Raw genomic sequence first — 19,820 nt, forward strand, 5'->3', positions numbered from 1 at the left:
GTTTCTTACTATATGTTCCTAAATATATTCTCTTAGTTTATTTTAAAAGCAGTAGGATTACCATTTTAAGCTCTTAAAATATTATCCCATGTATCAAAAATATTCATATTCAAAGAGAAATATGTTCACAAAAACAGAGACGCACTGCTAGGACAATGTATTAGGAAATTGCTAACAAAATTATCCATAATCCTGGACCATCCTCTTGATATTTTATGATTACTTTAGACAGAAGTAAAAGAAGCCTAAAGTTAAAGTTTCTTTAGACAGAACCATGCAATGAAAATTCTATCATTGAAAAGGACAATGTTCATAGAACCTATTAGGAAAACATACTATTTAGTCAAGTTATAGAAACTCTATTTTCCAGAAATGCCTTGAAAATCTCTACCCAAAATGGCAAGTGCTCAAGATACTCTTTCCAAAACTTTAATCTCAAGATTCACAATACAGTCCTCTGATAAAGCCCTCTTATCCTTCAGGGAATGACACATTTTGAAAGTTTGATTCTTGCTTTTGAAAGATTTTATTATGTTAGTGGGCTCTCGGGGATTTGAATTCTGCTAGGGCATTAACTTCTCACAGATTGTTGTTTAAAGTATGGGACTAGAAATCTAAGGATGGGAAACACTCTCAAGATGTTAAGTTAGTCTTGGAGAAGACTCTGAAGAGTTTTCAAATAGATCTCTCATTCAGAATATTAACTTGGTTAAGAAAGATTTTGATACCCCAATTAAGAATCCCAAGATAAAAAATATTCTCTTGGAAGACAAAAAACAATAAAATTTTATTTCTTACCGAGAGAGCAAGATGTACACTTCCTGAAAGAATCTGAGAAAAATTTCATACTTTCAGAAATACCCTTCTTTCTCTAAACTGCTAGATCCTAGACCATGGTTGATCAAACCATCATGCTGTACACCATAAACTTATATAGTGATCTATGTCAATTATTTCTCAATAAAACTGGGGGAAAAAGGTTTAAAAAAGCTGGGGGCTATGCAGATTTCAGTTCAATGTACAGAAATCTTCCAAAAGTCAGACCTGAACAATCATAAAATAAAACTGAAATTTCCCATCACTGGAGATACTCCAGCATACACTAAATAACCTCTTAGCAGCAATGTTGTCGGCAGGAAAAAAAGAAAGAAACTAACATTTTTTCAGGGTATACTGTTAACTACTGTGCTAGGCATCTTTGTATCTCATTTAAGCATCATGACAATCTTCTTATCTTAGAAAGCATGAGAAACTTAGGTTCAGAAAGACTTAGCAATTTGCTTCAATCCTAACTACATCTGGATTTGAATCAGCTGTCTGATATCAATGCCCAAAATATCTCCACACAATTAAGCTACTTTTCAGTTTCTTTTAAATGTATCAAAATTGAATAAAGTCATTGGCCAATTAAGGCTGATTAGTAAAGGTTTACTTGTATTTTAATACAATACAAAAAACTCACTAAATGTTTGTAATATCCTCCTACCCTTTACCCGTATTTTAAAGGACGATATCTCAAATTAAGACTATTATGTACTAATTCATAATATATCCATTCAATATATGAGCTTAGGCACCAACTTATACATTATTATTATTGGAACTTCTAAATGTAACATCACCACTTACGGATACTGTTAACATACTCCTCAAAAGTGTTCCATGGTCTTCCAAAAGACAGGACATTTAAAACATTCCTGCTTATTTAAAATTTTAATATCAACTCCCAGATTTCTATTTTATTTGATTTTTCAAATGAATGACACGGTTTGCAAACATTAATAACAAAGAAAATATTAGCAAGTATAAATCATAATTAAAAATATATAGAGAGGGTTTTAAAGTAATTACCTAATGAAGAATAATTTACCTGATATTCAGAAAATAACTTTGTAAAGAACTGAACTCGGGCTCCTTTGATCAGAATAGAATGATTATTTTACAGTCAAAGACCCTTTCAGTACAATAAAAGAAATTAGGATTATCTTTTCTAATGTTTCCATTCTTTTCAAGTAACTATAGCTATTAAATGATGCTAAAAATGTGAAGAAAAGCCCTTTGATTTACCTGGGAAAATTAAAATTTGCAGTTTACATAAGGGGGAAAGGGATATCATAAAAGCGCAAAACCATTTCGCAACTATTGTATCATTAAGAAAGTAAAACAGTATATGAAGAGAAAATGGCATTTTTATTGCTAGATGGTTTTTGTTTTTTAATTTTTTAAACAACTGTAAAGATCAATAAAGATATACACACAAATTTTCTGCCCTTGGGAAACCCTAAAGCCTAGGCCATCTTGGGTCCTTGCTTCTGGATATGAAATATTCTCTTTGTCCTCATTATCCTATTGGTAATATCTCTCCACAGCTGTTTGGAATAAAGGATCATGATGACCCAGGGGGAGAGCAGAGCACTGAAGAAGTCAAGAAGGAGCATCAGTGATTAGAAAGGTTACTTATCATTGTATCACACAAAGGAAAATTGAAAACCAACATATGGTGACCCTGTGGCCTGGCTCCAGGTATTTAGTAGTCATTTGAAGAAAGAAAATAATGCACCCTTATTTCAGCTTTAAATAGGTTAATCTTGTTATGTGGATAATTTAAGTGCAAGAGATCCTAAAAAAGGCAAAAAAAAAAAAAAAAAAGATTATATCTATATATGTTTTTTGTTATATATGTATTTTATATATACATTAAATACACACACATATATACATATATAAACAAAAAACTAATCTAGAAATGCAGATTAAACAATTAATTATCAATTTGAATGGGTTAAAAATTATTAACTTGTTTTAAAAAAATACTTCTAAGAAGCAAACCCAGAGTAAAAACTACTGATCTCTAAGAACACAAGTGATTATGAACCTATGATTTTGGCTTGAAATTCAAGGAAAAATAAAAATTACGTCAACTTCTTGTCAAGTATATGCCTGATATATATGTTTGGACTCCAAAAGAATATTGAGGTGTTAAAACAATTCCATACCTTTTATTCCCTAAGCCCATATCAAACCATATTGTAGAATATTTATGCCAACTTAAAATCCTCAAGGAAAATGATTCTACAATCTCCCTCAGTACAAAATTTCAATATTTAATAACTTGAAATTCTTCCTACTACCTAATCTACAACCTTCCAGCTGTAAAAATTAAGGCGACTGTGTTGTTTTATGCTCTTGGTGGGGAAGGAGAACAATTTGTTACCAGGAATCAAACTATAATAAATATTCCAAAGCCTGAAAGTGATTTTGAAGCCAACATTTAGCTTTCTTTTTCACAGGCTATTCAAACTCAATTTCTTTAAACTTCCCTTATATGTACTTCTAAGTATTTCACTATTATCCTCTCCCAAGTTATCTGCATCTCTTAAGAAAAAAATTAGGTAGGTAGTCAATAGTACCCTAAAAAGACTAATAAAATATTTTTATTGGAATGATTCTCAATGAGAAAGCAAAAATTACTTGAATCTTAGCTGATAGTGATAAAACAATAAACAAAAGGGAGTAAGCATGAAAACATTAAAAACTGAGTCTAAGAGACAAAAGAGGTCTGTCTTGAGTATACTCCACAGGGATAATACCCTGATTAGAGAACTCAAATATCTTATCTTTAGCAGGTTACCCTTACTCCAAAGAGCTATACTTCAGGCAGACACAGCTTGATGGCATGCTTATTAAACTAACATGTTATTATTAATATTAATTATAACATGTTAAATAAAAATAATTTATACTCTCTCTGGGAGGGAGTGAGGGAGAGGGAGAGACGGAGGGAGAGGGAGAAAAAAAAAAAAATTTATACTATCCTGTATTTTAATTCTATGCTTACCAAACAACTTTTGATAATAAATTTGTCTACTGGGTAGACTTCCTTAGGTAATAAAATGTTCAGATTTCAGTACAGTTGACTGAATATAAACAGAGGCTATATTTCTTACTATAAATTAATAAATCCAATTTTATATATAAACATATATATTCCCTTGATCTTTCATGTCTAATATTAGATCCTAAAAATCTCTCATAACTTAAAGTATGGAACAAATATAGTACACTTAGCCATTTATAGATTATTCTATCATTAATCACTTAATTGAGGCATGTAGAAGCAAAACATTAAAAAGTTTAATGATCTGTAAGTAAAATAGAGCACTTGCCACAAACACATTTCCCCTGGAAAGATTCAAAATGAATGAGAAGTCTTAAAGTTTCCAAAGCAATGTCATATTTTCTTTTTGTATGTTCTGTTTCCACCACAATACACTGGGATTCTGCAATATTAAAGTCAAAATTATGGAGCCCACATACTTCTGTACATAAACACCTCCATTCATTTCATAAAATTAAGGAGCAGCACCCTCCCATAAAATAAGAGTGAATCTGCAATTCCCTAGAAAAACAAGGGCATTGCTATAAGGGAGTATTATCAGTGGCAGAGTTGCTTTAGTACTCTGTGTAGGGTGTTTTTGGAGGGGAAGAGAAAAGGGAAGGGAAGAGGACATAGATCACTTTACAAAAGTCATCAATTTTCCAATATGATTTTCCCAGATTACAAAATCATATTTGTTTCCTAAGATAATGTGTCTTTGAAATTCCGTGATTCTCTGCACATCAATAAGTTCTCTTGGTTTCACTCATTAAAAATCTTTCAGTAGTTTTCCTTTGCTCTTAAAAACCTAGAATTCTTAACATGGCCTATAAGTCTGATTTGGATCCTACTCTTTTCTTGCCTCAGGTATATGATGCTTGCTTTGAGAGCTTCGGCCTCACTGATCTTCTCTGAGCTCTTCAAATACACAGCCTCACGGTCTTCACAAAGGTCCTCTCTCCTCTCTCTCTCTCTCTCTTTTTTAACATCTTTATTGGAGTATAATTGCTTTACAATGTTGTGTTAGTTTCTGCTGTATAACAAAGTGAATCCGCTATACACATACATATATCCCCATATCCCCTCCCTCTTGCGTCTCCCTCCCCCACTCCCTATCCCACCCAACTAGGTGGTCACGGAGCTGATCTCCCTGTGCTATGCGGCTGCTTCCCACTAGCTAGCTATTTTACATTTGGTAGTGTATATATGTCAGTGCTACTCTCTCACTTCATCCCAGCTTACCCTTCCCCCTCACTGTGTCCTCAAGTCCATTCTCTACGTCTGTGCCTTTAGTCCTGCCCTACCCCTAGGTTCATCAGAACCTTTTTTTTTTTTTTTTTGATTCCATTTATATGTGTTAGCATACAGTATTTGTTTTTCTCTTTCTGACTTACTTCACTCTGTATGACAGACTCTAGGTCCATCCACCTCACTACAAATAACTCAATTTCGTTTCTTTTCATGGCTGAGGAATATTCCATTGTATATATATGTGTCACATCTTCTTTATCCATTCATCTGTCAATGGACACTTAGCTTGCTTCCATGTCCTGGCTATTGTAAATAGTGCTGCAATGAACATTGTGGTACATGTCTCTTTTTGAATTATGGTTTTCTCAGAGTATATGCCCAGTAGTGGGATTGCTGGGTCATATGGTAGTTCTATTTTTAGTTTTTTGAGGAAGCTCCATATTGTTCTCCATAGTGGCTGTATCAACTTACTCCTCTCTCTCTTTACCAGATAATTCTTCTCACTCATTTATTCACCAAATATTTTCTGAGCTCCTATTACGAGGCAGGCATTGTGCTACTCACTTTATAAATAGCCATGAATAAATAGGCAGGCAGTAAGCAAGATGAACAAGTAAAATACATAGTATGTTAGAAAGTAACAAATGGTAAGGAGAAAAATAAAGCAAGGAAAAATGACAAGAATTGAGTGTGTCTGTGTACGTGTGTGCATGTGTGCATGCATGCATGCGCAATTTTAGATAAGGTTGTTAGGGAAGGCCTTGCCTAGAAGATCACATTTAACTAATTAACAAGCAATCAAATAAGCAAAATGATTATGGATTGTAATAAGTGCTATGAAGGAAATAAAAAGCATAATTTCCTTTATGCTTTAACTGGGAGCATAAATGTAAGTAACTGGGAGACGCCTTTGCATATAGATGGATCAGACAGAAAATCTGTCTGAAGAGAAACTGCATGTGAGCTGAGATTGAAGGATGAGAATGAGTCAAAATATGACCCTTAGAGTATCTTAACATGGTCCCCAAAGTACAGATGGCTCAGATTCTCCTAAAGCACTATTAGCATATCAGCTATATAGGATGGTATCATGGATGACATAGATATTCATAGAGGAAAGGGAAACATGTATAGAATATCTGCCATGTGCCAGGTAAATGAAAAGCACTTTGCATGCTTGTCATACTCTTTAACTTTCTAAAGGTTTCAAGAACAAGTTAGCTGCTGTTCGCTGTAAAAAGTTGTTGCTGAGTAAAATCTGCTGGTGGTCAATGAACATTTAGGTTGCTTCCATGTCTTAGCTATTGTGAATAATGTTGCAATAAATATGAGAATACACACTCAAAGATCCTGATTTCAATTCCTCTGGATATACACCCAGGAGTAGGATTCCTAGATAATATGGTAGTTCTTATTTTAATTTTTTGAGAAAGCTCCATATTGTTTTCCACAGTGGCTGCACAAATTTACATTCCCACCAACAGTGTATAAGAATTCTCTTTTCTCCACATTCTTGTGAACACTAGTTATCTTTTTTTTTATAATAACCATCCTAACAGGTGTAAGGTGATATCTCATTGCAGTTTTGATTTGCATTTTCCTGATGATTAGTGATGTTTAGCAACTTTTCATATACCTGTTCGTCATTTGTATATCTTTTTTTGAGAAATGTCTATTCAGTTCCTTTGCCCATTTTTAAATTGGATTACTTGCTTTTTTGCTAAAACTGTAGGAGTTCCTTATACATTTTGGACATTAACCTGTTAGCAGGTATATGGTTCGCAAATAATTTCTCCAAATTCCATAAACTGCTTCTTCGTTTTGTTGACTGTGCCTTTGCTGTGCAGAGCATTTTATTCTGATGTAGTACCACTTGTCTATATCTACTTTTGTTGCCTGTGCTTTTCATATCAAGAAATCACTGCCAAGACCAAAATCAAGAAGATTTTCCCCTATATTTTCTTCTAGTAGTTTTATAGTTTCGGGTCTTACATTTGTCTTTAATCCACTTTGAGTTAATTTTTGCATCTGTTGTAAGATAAGGGTCCAGTTTTATTCTTCTGAATGTGGCTGTTCAGTTTTTCCAAAGCCATTTATTGAAGTGACTATCCTTTTTCCATTGTGTATTCTTGGCACCCTAATTGAAAATCAGTTGATCGTATATGCATAGGTTCATTTTTGGGTCTCTATTCTGTTCCACTGGTAAATTGCCAAATGTATATTAATGAACCTACTCACAAGGAATTCAGGCAAGATTTTTCATAACTACAGATGTAGTCATTGATAATCTCCACAATGACCACATGACGGAGATGGAAAGCTGACCACTGCTCCAGTTCTGGGTCATTCTGCAGATCATTGTTTAAAATCTTCCCTGACATCATTAGAGACCTGCTAGTTGAAAGAGGGATCATTTCATGATGCTTCAACATCAAATGTATCTCCTCACTAAAAGGCTACAGTGCTTTTCTAAACCTCCAGTGCTTGTGTTTAGCATTCATCTCAGGATACTACACTCAGATAGCCATCTAAATCAGGGCTGGTTTGTTTTTCCCTCCAGCTACCATCTGAAGCATGACTTGTTTACCTGTCTGGATTCTCACCTTCAAAGCCACTATTATTTTCTAAAGTAGCATTTAGAATCATTTAAAAATCTTAGGGATAATCCAGATAAAACACGTGTGTTTTGGGTGTGTGTGTGTGTGTGCTGTCAATTGTGTAAACCCAATTTTTCAGGCACAAGCTTAAGAGGTGTAAGTGGTTGTAAAGAATCTGTTACAACCCAAGAAACTTTGTTAGTAATATATAGCAGTAAATGTAGATTAACATTTTCACTTGCTAACAAAGAAATGAGAGACCATAGATGAGAATAATCTAACAGAAAATCTGTAATCACATTTGATCATGAATTTCAACCTACTAAGCTACAAGTATATACAAAGACTGTGATTAAAGTTTGACTGCCTTTTTCTGAGGGAAAAAACAACCCAAGGGAAAAAAGAAACTAAAACCATACAGAAACAAGAAACAAGTACAGACTCTTCACAGAGAGACAAGAAATGCCAAAGTTTTACTCAAGGCTCTAGATCTTTAGATAGTTGCACACAATCTTTGAATCTAGTGCACAAAATGTGCTGCCAAAGCCTACCAGGAATAATAATATACTTGTCACTCAAGGGATATTTTAAAAAATCACTTTCCTTTGTACTGTACCCAAGAAGAATAATTGGTACAGTACAACGCATATATTGTTTAGTCTTAACTACCTTAAAACTTAATTCCTTTTATTGTTATTATTTTTAAAAAGGGATTTTAAATACACTATTTGCGTAAAAGTTGGAACTAAGCCTTAAACTTGCTTTTTAAATATTTTTTGAATATTTTTTGACAAACAACTCTTCATTTAAAAATCCTATTCTTTCACTCAACATGCTTTTATTGTGTATCTACTATGAACATCTTCCAATATTAGACACTGAAATCTTTCTCTATGAGACTTAAAAAAGAATTTTTTTTTCCACATTTTTTGAGATAGACACTGAGACATTTTTAGGCAAACAAGAAGAGTCAATCATTATACCTCCATTTTTTTCCATAGCAATTTTCCTTGTTTCTCTATTTGGGTTAACGTCATCTTGTCCGTACTCAGTTATCGTGTTAGAATGTGGGCAGTGGATAAAGTAACTTGAAATGACTCAATACTAAAAGTATAAGTTAAAATAAAGGCTCCTAGCCAAAGTAAAAATGCCCTTAACCCAATTATTAGAGTACCAGAAAAGGTGGGGAGTCAGGGAGGTTTCAAAATCATAATATTTCAAAGACAAACAAAAGTTGGTATTGTAAACTCAGAACTTAAAAAAGGAATACATTAGAAAATTTTAAAATTCTGCCCACAACCCTCACAAGACATTTGAAACTTGTCTAATTAAGGATTACTCAAACATTTAGAAATAGATATTATACAAATTATATCAGAAAAAGAGCAGTGTTAAAGGCCATATTTGTGTTAATACTGTTACCAGAGGTAAACTACATTCATCAAAATTCCATCTTAACAACTGTGTCATGAAAAACACATATAAATGACTAAACATAAGGATTAAGACTTCTTACCCCATATTTACATTGGCGGGATGTTGCTCCATACTGGAAACGGCATTGTTCATCAGCATCATACACCTGACCTGGGGCCACAGCTGGATAAAGAAAGTCACGCTTGGGAGGCTCATTATCAAGGCAAGTACCACGGCCTGAACTGTTCAACATAAAGGATCAAAGGAAATTAGGTACACTGTGGACTATTTCAATCACAGTTATGAAACCATGTGTTGAGCTCTTTGTTTTAATAATTGATGCATGAAAAACAATATATTCTACAAATAAATAATCATATGGCAAAATAGTATATCTTTACTACAACTTGAATAAGAGCTCCAATAGTTTTTTCCAGCACCAAGACACAATACAAGCATCTCACAAAACAATCTAAAAATGTCATGTTGGCCTTTAAACACTGATTTAAACTAATTTCTGAAGGAATCAAAACAATTTCATACTGCTCTAAGCTTCTTGTTTGTTTTCAGTGGAAATATAACCACATCTGGTAGTAGAATCAAAAACATAAAATGTGGGAAAAAAACTGTGGTTGTGATCCTTAAAGACCTAATCTATATACTTCCACCTTGGGCAGAACAATAGATGCTGTGGTAAGACATGTCCAAAGCTTCTTGAAATATTTCAATAACAAATGGGCTGAATGACAGATGAGGCCAAGATCCAAAGTTGTCCTCTCAAGTATATTAGAAATGTTTAGTCTCTCAAAAATTTCATATTTCATCTAGGATCATCAGAGTTGGAAAAGAGAATGTTCTCCTCTCTCTATAATTTCTGCTTTTCAAAGTATGCTTGCACTCAAACATAATATTTTAATTCAGTGGAACAAATAACATAAAGATCGCCAAAAGCCAGAGAGAATATCTTAGTTTAAACAGCTTTATACTTTGCTAAATATAATTGTTCATTTTTATTTAGTCAGTGTGCATAAAATAGGACAGATGCTTTTTTACTTTCATTTCATATGTGAGTAAGTCAGAATTTTTAAAGAATTCCTATGCCAACATTTAAAAATTTTTTCCAACATTCCTGTCAATTGTGCCAGCACTTGTGTTTTTTTTTCCAAATCTTTTCCATCCACTTTGCCAAAGGAAAATAATTTCACAAGTAGAAGTTCCTCAACTATTATTTAGGACAGTACAAATTTTCATTTATAGGTAAGTAAGAAAGAACCATGCATAATAATGTTTCATAGTCACTTAAAATTTTATCATATTCTTAAAATGCGAAAGCAAATTTGTTATATAAAAATGTATATTTGCACAGTAGCAAATACCTTTAAAAAACTGAACCATACTATGCATAAGGTGATAGATTCAAAGACCCAAAGGATAGAAAATTATCTTCTTTATGCCCTTTTTCTTTCATTTACGCCCCTCTTGATAAATTTTTTAAACAATAAAAATATTTAAATGGAATATTAAATGTGGTACTGAATAGATGTATGTTATTATTGGCTATTATAATCATTTCATTTGTCACTGCTCTAGGTGTCTAACTAATAGAGAACAACTTTTTTTTTTTTGAGAACAACTTTTTTTCACCCAACTATCCAGATTTCATGACAGAATGCTTTTTATTTTCTGTTTTTTGTACTTTTAGAAATTGTCATGTACCTCAGCAAGAAAAACTATTTCTAAGTGAATTTTAAAAATAGTAAGTTCTTTTTATTTTATTATGCAAAATATATGGGTATGCAAATTTTAGGCAAATGTAATTCTACTAGTAAATTCAAAATTTATATTAAGGTTAGTGATAAAGTGGTCAATGCGAAAAGTATAATGGAAGAAGAATTTATGAGATAATTGTATTAGTAGTTTAATTTCCTAATTTTCCTCCTAAAATATTAGTTTCATCTCTATCTACAACAAAACTATAAAAGTCTATCTGAAAGGAGCTAAATATGTAATAAAAATAAAATATCAAGCTAAGTTCTATATAAATCAACGGGAAAATTTTAAGCACTGAAGTACTTAAGTACAGGATCCTACGGATAAAAATATTTGCCAATAGCATAACAAAGAAAGTATAAGATATATTCACCTAAGTGGCACCAACTCAAAATCCATTAAAAATTATTGTACATAATTACATTTATTACTACAGAAAATTACCCTAAAAACTTAGAGGAAGAAGTATGTGGATCCCCAAAAATAGTTTACGATAACCTGAGAATCCTGAGGAAAAAATAACCTGAGGAAAAAATTCTTTCCTGATAGCAAACTGAGAATTGGCTTAACCCAGGAGGAAGCAAGAATAATTGCTTCATTTAAAGTTCTTGTTCCCAGGTATTAATGGTCTTCAAATCACAGTTCACGTTCTGTAAAAAAATACCAAATTAGATGACCATTGCAGGAGCCTCCAGACGACAAAGTAATGGCATGCACTGTGGTCACCTGTGGGAAAATTCTTCTGAGAAAGTCTATCCCAAAAGTGACTTGTGTTTCAATTCTTTGGAAGTAACTATTGCTTTGTATTAATGTGGTCTAGTTAAATATCTAGATGTCTCGTTCTCTCTTCCAGTATATTTTTGCAGAAGAACAAAACACCATATGAAATACAATAAGCGAAAAATTATATAGATCTTTAAATAATGAACATGTATTTAGGAATATGGCATCAACAAAGACCTTTTAAAATGGGTTTGTCTATATTTGTACAGAATATCAATGCTTGCAAGTCAAGTGTCTTACCTACTAGTATTGGCTCCAGGATAGCAAGTGTGGGATACGTGCAAGGTTGATTTAAACTGTTTGTACATTTTGGGTAGAAAATGTACTACATATTTTCCTTCTAGTAACCATAAACATTACATACAGTAAAACCTTGATTAAAGTATTTGGGGGGTGAGATAGTTTTCATACTTTAATTCTTAACTGAGGGTTAAGTTATGAAAATATTTTTTTTTGCATAATGTTACTATAACTTGTGTGCCACTTTCCTGCTACTTTCAAGTAAGCTAAATCTATAGACCACAATTATTAATTAACTCTTAGAAGATAATAATTTTGGATATGTTCATGCCTTTGTACCATCAATTATCATTATGAAATATCACAGATATAGGTATGGAAGGTAGAGGACATGAATCTGAGAGATGTATATATAACCCTAGGAGTGCTTTTCTTTGTTTTTTTTCCTTAGAAAATTTCCCAGTTTTCAACCCCAATCATACTCCTCTTTGTCTCCCCAAGAATTAACGAGTATTCTGATTTTTAAAATAATAATTTCTTTGGTTTTCTCAGTAATTATTCATATCCCAATTATTCATCTGCCTGCTCTTGGATTCTATATAAAAGGAGTCATACTGTAGGTTTTCTTTTGTGACTTTATTCTTTTGCTCAATATTATGAATGTGAGACACATCCATGTTGATGTGTGTAACTGTAAGCTGCTCATTTATATTGTTCTTTGATATTCCATTTAAGACTATGCCACAGTTATTTATCCATTCTTCTATTAATAAACATTTAAGTTATTTCTAATTTCTGGAAATTGCAAATTATGCTGATATAAACATTTTTGTATAGTCTTCTGGTACCAATGCTTTTCTTAAAAATATTAGATATGAGTTATTTTCTTATATTTTGTAATTGTCTCCTTTTAACAAAAAGAAGTTCTGAGTAATTTTTATTTAATCTAGGGTTCTAGTTAATCAATATACAATTCTTATGATACTGAGCCTAGGGTTATTTATGCTACTATTTTCAAATTAATAGTGGTAATATTATATATAAATCATCTTGAATTTTCTCATAAAATGCCACTTTTAAGTATAGCTGGTTTGTGCCCTGGTGTCATATGTGAATTTTTTCACTTAGAAAACATAAACCTCACTCATTAATAAATGAAATGAAGAACACTGTAGTTTCCATATATGAGATGTTATTACAACTTACTGTTGTTAAGCATAGAGCATAAGCATGCCCTGAGCAAAACTGTATACATAAAAAGTGGAACTATGATTAATTCCCTAGCAGCATATATTTCACAACTAAAAGCCCAATCCTGATTAATATCTATAGCACTATAGGTAATTATTGAATTAATACACTCTACTTTTGTTTATGCTTCTAAGACAAGGCAAAAAAATGTCTATTAGTTTGAGAACATGCTTTTCCCTTGATTATGAAATTAGTAAATCAAAGTATGTTTACATTTCCAGAATCCTTGCAGTATGATAGCAAAGTCATGTTTTATGTATTCTACTTCTAATTAGAGAAGTCTTATTCACATAGTTCAAAAATTAGCCTTAAAAATAGGTACATGAGCCAGAGTTGAGTCTTCAATTAAAATTTACAGATCCTTATGTAAAATACGGTCTGTTGGCTTTGTTTCCAGAACACATGAAGACATACTCCTAATTGAAATTTTAGATTTATTTTTCACTTAAACAATTATACTATAAAGGACAGGCCTTCAGTCTACAACACAGTGGGTCAATCTAAGAAATAAATCTTTCTATATAACCCTGTACATATCTTAACAGTTTCTTAACAACAACAACAAAAAGTTAACAGATAATACCATCTCCTACTTTTTCCCACAAAATTGTGCTAATATACCTAAATTAAGCAAAAATGAATTAGGTTAACTCATCTATGGCAAGTCAAGTGTCTTACCTACTACATTCTCATAAACTGCTCTATCAATCTTCACAAAACTAACAATATTATTACCTTCTAAAATGAGTTACTCTAAGTCAGACCTTTCTTTCTTGCCCTCTATATGACTAGGATGCTTGAATACAACTGAACTTGAGGCTTCCAATATACAAACACTATACTAGTAATGTTTACTAAGTTATGCTCTTTTTCTCCATATGTAGTTATGACTTATCAAAGATATTTATGGGTTAGAGTGAAGTCCCAAAATGTGTCAGATAAATGGAAGGAGAAATCTGTTTTGCTAAGCTGTTTTGGGGTTCCACATAAAAAAGAGGTCCCAACTATAAAATTTGTTTTCTCTCTAATAAATTATTGATAGCGACTTTCAAAGGTAATTGCTATAGAGGAATTGTAAGCACCTTGCTTGTCCTGTTCATCTTATATCACTTCTCTTGCAGCTCTACTTTTCTTCCTAGTTCATCTTCAACCATAATGTTGCTTCTCTTTTTTTTCAGCTTCCATCCTTTCTGTGAAAATGGCTACTCTGTATTTAATTTGGAACTGTAGGAAATTTTGCTATGGATCTCTGACAGTTCAAACAATATAACAGACTTTAATTTAAATAGAGCAAGAGTTGCTTCACAGAGGCCCCAGGATTTTTGAAGACTATATGAAATTACTCTGTACTACCACTGAGTGGTGGAAAATGTATGAAAAACTGGCCTAAATTACTTCTGGCTGCCTTCCACTGCCTGGTAAATTAGCCCACAGACATCAGTGAGTGTGAGCCATAACACCAGGTTCATCTTCTCTAGTTTCTAAATAAATAAATAAATAAATAAATAAATAAATAAGTCCCGCAGGCAGATAGGAAGGACACTACCTGCAAAGCCGTCGTCGAAAACATCAGAAGCTGGCATAACACGTCCATTTTAACGGTAATGGGTTCTTTATTATTTAATCAGGACGGCTTCTGGGCGATTCATGAACCACTTATTGAATCACCGAGTTTAAGAAATCTGAAAAAAAATATTGGGAGTTGGTAAACACCATCTCCTGACTGATCAATAGCACCTAGTGTTTCAGAATGACACGAGAGACTTTTTACTCTATTGGCATTTAAAGGCCATGAAACTGTTTTCAGTTGAACATAGTGAATAGTGAATCTCTATAAATCATAGAAAGCTCATTGTTAAAATCCACCATCATCTTTGGCCTATACAGTCACTAAGTAGAGAAAAGTATGCATTCTGTTGGCTGGGCTGCAGTTCCTAAACAATTCATCTTTCAGGATTTCTTTTTCTTGAGAAGAGAAACTAAAATAAAATGTTATGACTCTTTTTGAGCCAACTATAAAACATAAATGTAATCTCAATCCCTGATCAAAATATCACTGTATTTTTAAAAATATCACACATAGCTGTTAAAGCAATTAAGTCCACTGCATTAATAAAGAGGAAAAAAGAAATTCAAGAAAGTTACTATTATGTCTTTGTGCTCCAGTGAACTGACCTTTTTAAAGGGCCTTGTGTTTAAAAAACTTTATTGCTTGGTCAGATTACAATCAGAGTTGTTCAGTTTACTATTAAAAAAGGGAAAAAAAAGCACCAACTTTCCCCAAAATCTCTACCCATTGTCTTTCACATCTATCTTTTACTAATGGCTTTAACTTTGTGAGCATTCCCATGAGGATGCACAACTGAAAAATTTTTATAAAATACAGGATAATTAAACCCATTACAGCCCTGTCAACACTAATCATGCTTACACATAGAAAATGCAAAGAGGCAATAAGGCTTACATAATGCTTTTTGGATTAATTCTTTCAATTAATTCAATGGAACACTTTATTGCAATAATTTTACATCTCTGACAAAACCAGTGGTGATTTCTTGACTGTATTTTATCAGCAATTTAGGGATTCCCTTTTGGAGTTTAAAGGCCTTCATAGAGCTTTAACTAGGCAGGGTCTGGCAAGAGATCAAAACCGGTCCTTGTATTTAGTATACAGAGATTGTCCTAGCAAATGGGCTGTGCAATAGAAACAGGATAGAGGAGAGAGAAATGGTACTTGGGAAAAAAAAAAAAAAAAGCAAGCGGAGGAAAGCCTTCAAAAATGCACAGGAATACTGAGCATGCATACAGTTTGTCTTTCTGGTGGTAGACACTAAGATTCCATTATAAAAACATGAGCCAAGTCAAGGGAGAAATTCCAGACTGGCTTGATTTCTGGGGAGAGTAGATCTTCAACAATGTTTAATATTTAGGTTATATGATCTCGCTAAAAACATCTCAGAAAATGATATTGCTAGTGCTTTCTGTTAATAACTACCAAAAGATGTCAAACAAATTCTCTGTGGTCTATCTTTACAGCCACTTACCCAGTTTTGGCACAAGGCAAGTACAGTGTTATAATTTATCTATTACTAACATTAAAAATTGTTAGGTTATAGTATGGCTATTCAGAAGAGCTACCTTCTAAAATAAATTTCCAATTCCTTCAATTTCATCATCACATTAATTAATTCAAAAGAGCCCATTTTAAACATTTATCTTTTGATCTTTGAGTAAAGCATTGTGCTAGGTAATTGAAAATCTCTTGTTTGGGGCTTTTAAAAATATGTAACTATAAGTTTTAAGAATATAATCTGGCTATTAGCAGATATGAACCAAAATTTTAATGAATAATGTTGCCCTACATAACCTATCTGAATTTCTAAAACTTTACACTATAATCATGTTAAGGTGAACTTTGAACAAAGACAATTTTTAAAAAGAATTTTTGTTGCTTGCCTGTACTTTATGTATGACTCACTTTTTCACAAAGTATTTAATCTCTCCTTCTCAGAAAAAAATGGCACAAAATAGTTGAAGGTAATGATAGAGCAATAGTGCTTAAAACCTCGATATTATTTAAAAAAATAATATACCACTTAATGAACGTCTATTAAGTGTTTTATATACATTACAGTGTTATACATAATTATTTACATGACAACCTGATGATGTGTGTATTACTACCTAAACTCACTCAACAAATGAGGTCACTGAATATTAGGAAAGTTAAGTAATATGTCCAAGGTCACACTGTTAGGAAGTTAGACCTAAGTCTATCAGTTTCCAAAGTCTAATCCTGGAGCCCTATGCAGATGACACGTGGAAAAACATCTGCTTTCCTAAATATAGTTAGTTATACCTGAGCTAATTTATATTCTTCATATTTAAATAACTAGACTCTTGGAATATATGTTAAAGGACCAGCAAAGAAGTTCTCAAACTGTAGAAAAGATGAGTCACTATAATAAATTTTCAAAGACAAATTTTCATTTTCTCATTTTCATTTCCTGGGCGTTGGTTTTTTGTTGTTGTTGTTTGTTACTATTAGATACTTTGGCATTCCTATAGAACTTAGTTTTTTTACCAACAAAATGAAATATGTAATCACTGAATTAAAGCTTGGCTTATGCGCTATTAAATTATATAAATCTAAATTCTTTCTGATATTGCTTCCCATTTATTTAACATTTCTAACACTCACATCATCAACCCCTTTTACAGCCTCGTTTCAGTTCCCCTAATCTGTTCAGTTTGTGTTCTGTTTGAGTATGCAGGAGAAAATTTGCCACAATGATATAGTAAAGTATTTTGGGAACAGCCTGAAATATGGGAACACTGGGCCCTATAAAAGTTACTCATTATGCAAAGTTTGAAGCACTACATATTAGGCTTCTATCAATGGCTTACTTCTGGAGCAATTCATCATCATTCTCCAGAGATTACTTACTCTAGAAAGCTGGTGATATAGTCTCGACTGCAGGCAGACCAGGAAAAGGGATTGGTATTTGCAGTAATGTGAGCTGCCATAAGTTTTGCTGCTTCATGACCTTTCGTCCCACAAGAATTTCCAATTCCATCATGGTTCATACCAAAACTGTTTTAACAAGGAAGAAACATAAGAAACATAAAAGAAAAAAATAAGAAAAAATAAAACAAACAAACCCTCAATACATCCTTTATTTCCTTATTTGATCATTTATTAGCCTTATCAACATATGGCTTCCATCAAGATAGACCAGATCCTCTAAGGAAATATAGAATTGATGTTAAAGAGATTAAGGAATAATTCAATGATACAATATATTTCTAAATCTCTTTAAATTTATCATATACTCTCAAATGTTATTTCATATGATACAGTCTCTCCTTGAACAGAGAGGGGATATATATTAATTCTAACTTTATAAATGAGAAAAACTGAGATTTACTAAAGGTAATTAACCTATTAAAGATCACACAGTTAATAAGTGTTGAAATTATTAGTAGAACCTACCTCTAACATGCTAGAGTTCAAGCTACTTCACTTGCTGAATCCAAAAGGGAATTATGAAAAGATAGTTATGATCCAGAGTTCTAGGTTATAGGTCAAACATAAAAGTCCTTTTTCTTATTAATATGGATAAAGGAGAATTAAATACATTATGTAATTTATGTTTGTGTGTGTATGTGTCTTCAAAACACCTTTTGAAAAATCCTGATACATTTAAGGATTATGAATATAGCCTTTTCTTTACCATGGCCTCCCTGATTTTTTAAAGCTTTTCTTTGTCATTTTTTCCTGTGTCCTGTAGCCATGCTTAGTGTTATCAATGTGATTTAAAAACATATCTCAATGATAAATCATAAAATTTTTCTGTAAAGGATCTATCCACTGCATATGAATAAATTTAAGCCTTTCAGCACAAGTAGCCAGAAGTTTAGGTGAAAATCACTAAAAAAATCCTTATTGTGTCCACTGTGACATTCTAATAAATGCACCATGATATGTGTTCAAGGGAATAAGTAATTTGTGTGACATGAGTATAATACAGATAAGAATAGTTGCTGGAGAAAAATTTGGAGAGATAGTTGAGAACAGATAATGACAAGATAATAAATGAAAGTAAATATCAATACTTTTGGCAGTGTACAGACTTTGAAGATTTGTCAGAAGGAGCAACTGAAGATTTCTGAGTAGGAAAATGTGGAATTGACCTGTATTTTAGACAGATCATTATAGTAATTCTGTGGTGGAAACAATAGAGTGGAAAGAGAATAGAGCCAGGGAGCGCAGAGAGAAGATGATAACCAATTAAGAAATGATGTAGGTCTGAACTAGGGCACGGCATAGAGAAGTGGGATTAGATTTGAGACATGTTCAGGAAGGTGAATTAACTGGCCTTCATAAATACAATATAAAAGAGCTATAATAAAGACATATAATATGTCCGTGTATGGCGGGAGGAGGGAGGAGGAACTAATAATTCAGGTATAGGGACTAACATAAGCAAAGGAAGAGAATCATATGAGAGCCCTTCCAAATAACCAAATAACCTTCCAAGAACATCAATACTTAGTCTTCTTGTGTTTGACATCAACACACTCAAGTCAACCTCTTCTAGGAACATAATGGTAGAATTTACTGTTTGTTGACTTAGACATATATTCTGTGAAAACAATCAGCTATAGATTTACATTAAAAATTCCTTACTATAAATTTATAATTCAATAAACTTAATACTCTACATTTCTCTCAAAGGTTGATGCTACGATGTGATTACACTATGATTCTTTTCAAATGATGATACTGATAGCTTAAAAAATATTATTTCCTTTTAGCAGTAGTCTCATACAAATCTCTGAGTAATATTAAGATAGTTGTAGGCAGGCACAGATAGCTTTCAGAAAATCACTTTTGAGATTCCCAACTTCCTTACTTACTCTTTTCTAAAAAAAAAGTAAAGCTTCTTTTGAAATCATATTTCTCCCACGTTATAAAAGTAAGACTTATCTTTCAGTCATCCATAATTTTACAATAGTTCATTGCCTTTGGCTATAAAAAAATGGGTGTCAAGGAAAGAGACAATTGGAAACATTTAGGGTCAGCACTGAGAAAAAGAATGACTTTATTGATTGAATAACATACGTAGTTTCTT

General features: G+C 32.6%; 1 protein-coding gene across 5 annotated transcripts in view; it reads right to left on the minus strand.

Moving 5' to 3' along the window:
- The window catches only part of ADAMTS6 (ADAM metallopeptidase with thrombospondin type 1 motif 6), a 269,849-nt gene that overhangs the window by 102,871 nt on the left and 147,158 nt on the right, over window positions 1–19,820 (minus strand). For all 5 annotated transcript variants that reach the window (XR_009502323.1, XM_059916475.1, XM_059916474.1 and 2 more), the window contains exons 10-11: window positions 17,633–17,779; window positions 9,242–9,383 (exon numbers count right to left, since the gene is read on the minus strand). Coding sequence is in view for 4 of the 5 variants with exons in the window: in XM_059916475.1 (XP_059772458.1) it covers window positions 9,242–9,383; window positions 17,633–17,779 (289 nt within the window). In the remaining variant the exon portion in view is untranslated. The remainder of the gene's footprint in view (window positions 1–9,241; window positions 9,384–17,632; window positions 17,780–19,820) is intronic.

This window comes from Balaenoptera ricei, chromosome 3, assembly GCF_028023285.1.
Source record: "Balaenoptera ricei isolate mBalRic1 chromosome 3, mBalRic1.hap2, whole genome shotgun sequence".
Classification (NCBI taxonomy): Eukaryota; Metazoa; Chordata; class Mammalia; order Artiodactyla; family Balaenopteridae; genus Balaenoptera; species Balaenoptera ricei.